We start from the raw sequence: 5725 nt of genomic DNA, 5'->3' as shown, positions 1-5725 counted from the left end.
TAAACAATCCAACAACTCTACTATACTGAGGTGGAGAGTGTCTCTTCAAAGCAATATACTGAGGTGGAGAGTGTCTCTTCAAGGCCAATATCCTGAGGTGGAGAGTGTCTCTTCAACACAATCATAAGTTATTAGTATACTTAGTTTGTCAGCCTTAAATGTATTCTTGATGTTATCGTGAGATTTGATCCTATAGAAGATAACGTAAAACTTATATTCTCACCATTTAATCTATAAATTACTTAACAATTAATAATATTATTTTCAAAATACTATTATTAAAAAAAAGTGCCATTAAAAACTTTCTTAGTCCCATCCCTTCTTATACTTTATACATGAAAAAATAACTATAGCTATGGAGTATGAAAAATGAAATGGGTTCATATTTCAATTTTGGTTTTAACAATGATAACATGATATTTTATTATGGATTATTATTATTAGTATTATCCAACCAAGTGAGACACCAAATTGGTGTATGAGACCCCCTTGTTTGTGGGACAAGGGACACCCCACGGCCAAGCTAGACACCAAATTGGTGTATGAGACCCCCTTGTTTGTGGGACAAGGGACACCCCATGACCAAGCCTGACACCAAATTGGTGTATGATACCCCCTTGTTTGTGGGACAAGGGACCCACCTCTGCGACACCAAATTGGTGTATGAGACCCCATTGTTTGTGGGATAAGGGACCCACCTCCGCGCAACAATTTGCCTGCTAAGTCTATGAAGGCATACATACTCTACCCCCTCTGGTTTTGAACACATGACTTCTTAGGAGGAAACACATGGTCTTAACCATTAGACCCACTCAAACTGTATTACCAAGTGATTGACAATTTTCATTTTAAAAATCATATAAAGAGATTTGATTTTATGGAAAACAATATATTAATAATATTATTTCAAAAATATTATTATTAAAAAAAATCATTAAAAACTTTCTTGTTCCTCCCTTTCATGTACAAATACTTTATACATGAAAAATTACCCTTTCATGTACAAATACTTTATACATGAAAAATTAATTGTAACTATGGAATATGATAGATAAAGTGGGCTCATATTACAATTTTGGTTTTAACAATCCTAACATGATATTTTATTATGCAATAGTATATGTAAAGTGATTATATATCATAATTTTCATTTTGAAAAGCATAATATGATATTTTATTTCTTTAATATATTATATAAGAAATATAGAAAAAAATGATGATATTATTATTATTGTTTGCAGATTTTTTATTTTATTTAATTGGTTACTTTTTTCATAATTTTTTGCGTTTAAAATGCAAAAACTTAGAATTATGATGTACATGTGGTATTTAGTTAGGTATCTTTTTTCAATTTTGGAATAGTTTGAAGAGAGCTTATTGGGAAGTATTACTTGAACTGCTTGGGAAGAGATTTAGTGAGACATGAAGACTTTAGTTTACTTGAACTGCTTGGAAAGAGATTTAGTGAGACGTGAAGACTTTAGTTTACCTTCAAATTATAAAGGAACAAGTTTTGAAAAAATTAAAGAAATATTTAAATTTTAATAAAAATTATAACAAAATAAATTAAAATATTAAAGCAATAATCTCAAATGTGTAGGATTAATATAAAACTAATAAAATTAGCAAATATTAAACATGAAACAACATACATGTAGAGTATAAAACCTATCAAATATGTGAGGGAAAATAATTGTTGTTGCAATTATCACTAACACGCATTGTATCAATAATATATGTACTAAGCTCATGTGGGTAACAAGAAAAGAAAACCCTCTAAATCATCTGCTGCTGCTGCTGGTGGGAATAACACTGCCCAGCAAGATCAGGGTGATGAACTGAATGTGTGTCACGGCCTTTAACCTCTCACCGGCGATAATGCAGCTCCTGGTCGTTACTACGCCCCAATGTTAGATATCACTGGACAGATTGACCGTTTTATTGCCCGCCTGGAAGTCGCAGCAAAGGAAGACGCGGAGCTCAACAGGTAACGTATGCCGGCCATCAAGAAGCTCAGACTACTTCCGGCGCTCACTCGGGCCATGGTGAAGCGTCCTTTGCATGGGGATTTCTTGGACCAAGGACTACTGTCCGTCTTAAAGAATTGGCTGGAGCCCCTCCCTGACCAATCACTGCCAAACGCCACAATCCGCACGGCTCTTCTCGACATCCTCACAGATTTGTCCATCGATACAGGGGATTATGAAAGGCGGGAGCAGCTCAAAAACAGTGGATTGGGGAGAGTGGTCATGTTCTTGTCCAAATCAGATGAAGAGACTGCCGCAAATAGAAGAGTTGCTACGGCTCTGGTCGACAAATGGAGCCGCCCTATTTTTCAGAACCCCAGATGAGGCTAATCTCACATATTTGGATTCCCAGAGAGGAAGTCTACCAAAAGAATCACTAACTTGGGAGGATGACTCATTATTCCTACATAATCACTAGGATTTAGTTAAGTCTTGACTCATTTCTGCATTCAGGATCTAATTTTGAATGCTGGCAGCAGGATTTACATTGTACTCTGTTTCCTCTATTTTGTCATTTCTGCATTCATGATCTAATTTTGAATGCTGGCAGCAGGATTTACACTGTACTCTGTTTCCTCTATTTTGTCATTTGTCTGCCAGAATGTATGTTTTTGTTCCCCTGGTCTACACAGTAATGCTCTCAGCGTTTCACTGTAAAGTCTGTAATTTTTTTTGAATCTGTCATAAAAGCTGCAATATCCATATTTGTTTTTTTGCACAGGTGATATTGAGTTGATCGATAAAGTCTTCTCTGGAATATGTATTCTCTGAACTATGGACTTTCGTTATATATATTAAGGAGACCTTTTCAGTTTTGACACTATCATCATTGTGGATGCCTCTGGCTTTTTGTGTTCATGTTGCTATATATATTTGTTGCTATCAGTTTTTTCTGGATCTGATGACTTTTTGATGTTTACTCTCAAATTATATAGGTTTATTTAGACATGTTGTATATGCTGATAAATGTTGCTATCAGTTTTTTTTGGATCTGATGACTTTTTGATATTTACTCTCAAATTATATATGTTTATTTAGACATGTTGTATATGCTGATAAATGTTTTGTATTGTTGTACTCTAGTGAACTATTACAGAACTTTTTGTGAGTATTTTAAACTATACCTGTGTATAAGCACTGTGAGTATTTTAAACTATACATGTGTATAAGCACTAACAGATATATGTACTCCTTTTATATTAATGAAAAGAAGAATTTTCTTCTTCTGGTAAAATATTAAAGAGACCTAATCTTAGTAACATAAAATAACAGATTTGACATAATTTTGATTTAAATTTCAAAAATACATGCTCTATTTACTTTTTATGAAGGAAAATCTCCAATACATTATATCAGTTTTATTATATTTTATTTTTCAATTACAACCAGAAACAAAATGAAGTAGTTTCTCCGGAAAATGAAACTTTAATCATCAGTAGGATGGATTTCCTCAATCTGATTGTAGCTATTGGTTTCTCCAATTTAAGCAGTAGTTTTAAGCGTTCAGTTCCACAGGCTTTAGGCCTTCACTGTGCACCTTACAGACTTTATTTCGCTGGGGGTTTTTGTGTTTATTTTGGGAATATTCAAGAATTTTATCTACTATCAAATGACCTGGCTATGTCCATGGGATTCCAGATTCTTTATTAAATTTTCAAATATTCTTGAACTTTGCGATGGAAATAAGTTTAGATTTCACTGTAAAAAGCTATCCTATCATGCGAAACCATAGGCCCCGCAGTTCGAAGGCGTGACCTGTCTTTGTCAGGTTTATTAAACGAAAACGTAGGAGGAATCGATCCTGTGACCCATCAGAGAGACTCGATCAAAGTCTACTAATAGCTTGTGTGTAATCATAGAGATTGTATTATTGAAGTTATTTACCTCATGGGGATTAAGGTGCCTTTGTGAGCAGGGAATAGTTACTTGATGATTATTTCTTCAACCCAATCTTGGAGGAGCAATCAATTTCTGTGTTCAATATGCATAATACATCATGCTTTTGTTGATTTTTTAAATGGAGTTGGTGATGGGTCAGAGTTACTTTGACTTTAATTTTGGTGAGGTTGGGGATAAAATTGACTAGATCAATAATAAATAATAATCTTCAACCCAATCTTGGAGGAGCAATCAATTTCCGTGTTCAATATGCATAATGCATCATGCTTTTGTTGATTTTTTTAATGGAGTTGGTGATGGGTCAGAGTTACTTTGACTTTAATTTGGTGAGGTGGGAATAAAATTAACTAGATCAATAATAGAAAATCTGTAATTTTGATAGGTTAATTTACTAAGGGTTGAGACATCAAAGATGTTTATTGATTTACTTTTATTAAAAATAAGTTTTATTTTTAAAATTTAAAAAGTGCGAAAGGTTTGATAGGTTAATTTAATAAGGGTCGAGAGATCAAAGATGTTGAATGGTTTAATTTTATTAAAAAAAATAAAAAATAGTATCTTAGTAGGTGCTACATAGATAATATTTGGCATCTGCAATATGTCAAATTAAGAAGTGAATATGCTTCTTAGAGAACCGGTACCACATGGATGTAGGCTTGGAAATGAGGTGTCCAAATGTCCCAAAAACCATATGGGGATGTCTCTTAAGTTCTCCTTCTTTTTGGTGGGAAATGTCTAGGAGAGGTGGGGGGTTCTTGCACATCTCTGGGATGTCCCCTTCCAAATGGGGACTTCCCTTTATATTATCTAAGTCCTAGAGGATGTGGAAATTAAATACATGTGTTTTCGGAGGTGCTGAAGGGTTTCTAATGCCTCATTGATTCCTACTCTTTTATAAAGCATATTGAGCATTAAAATTTCAATGGAATTTAGTCCAAATTTTAATTAAAATTTTATGTAAGTCATACATGTATATATCAATTATTTATATTGTTATCTTGTAATTCATACATGTATATATCAATTACACAACTCAATATGAGCACGATGTGTAATTCCTTCCATGCTCAACATGGAGTTGAAACATGTCCCTTTTAAAATAAAAATAAAATATTCTCTAAATAGAAAAAGCAATGTTGACTATAATAAAAAACAAAAATGAATATGCTATGTATGTTTAGTTATTTGTCCATATGACGCAATATAATTTCATGTAAAGTAATTAGACGTAAAAAAAACATGTGAGTAAGATGTTTAAACCTTATACTTTTCAAAAATATTTCAATAGGGTATTTTTGTGTCGTAATGTGTTCCCTTTGAGAAGAATACCCCTAGCTGCCACTTCGTCCCACTTTGCATCGTCAGATCAATTGTTAGGCGACTGAACAATGGCTTGTCGTGGGATTGATTTCCTGAGAAAGTTGCATAGCCTCTTTTATAGTTTCAATTGAATGAGGAAAACGCCTTCGCGTTTTACAACTTCTACTTAATAAGGAAAACCCTTTGCATGTGTTTTCATGTTGCAAAAGAAAACTTTGCTCATGTTGTAGCATTTTTTGGTTTTGATAAGATAGAATATTTAAAAAAATGTTAAGTTAGGATATGGACATAACAATATTGAATAAAATGTTTTTGAAAATATCTTGATGATGATGTCCATATGTTGAGTCCCAAACTTGCATCTTCCCTATACACTTTTCTAGCCTTTTTCCATTTACCTGGACCTCCTAAGCTGTCAAATCATTGCGTATTAGTTTAAAAAGAGCATATAAAATGGTTTCCTAACTATGTCTTGTGTC

The 5725-nt window shown here is 33.4% G+C and overlaps 1 protein-coding gene across 1 annotated transcript; it reads left to right on the top strand.

Moving 5' to 3' along the window:
• Window positions 1-1994: 1994 nt before the first annotated feature.
• LOC149248440 (protein IWS1 homolog 1-like) lies at window positions 1995-2351 on the top strand. Its single transcript, XM_089449963.1, has one exon. The coding sequence runs from the start codon at window positions 1995-1997 to the stop codon at window positions 2349-2351; it is 357 nt and encodes a 118-aa protein (XP_089306089.1).
• The last annotated feature ends 3374 nt before the right edge of the window (window positions 2352-5725 follow it).

Source organism: Pinus tabuliformis, chromosome 7, assembly GCF_031772625.1.
Source record: "Pinus tabuliformis cultivar Carrire ecotype Pingquan chromosome 7, CPIR1, whole genome shotgun sequence".
Lineage (NCBI taxonomy): Eukaryota > Viridiplantae > Streptophyta > Pinopsida > Pinales > Pinaceae > Pinus > Pinus tabuliformis.
Note: the sequence above shows the minus strand (reverse complement) of the source record. Positions and strands in the feature narration are given on the sequence as shown.

Excerpts from the sequence above, each read along its gene's own strand:
- LOC149248440 (XM_089449963.1), top strand. The coding sequence starts at position 1,995 with ATGCCGGCCATCAAGAAGCTCAGACTACTTCCGGCGCTCACTCGGGCC.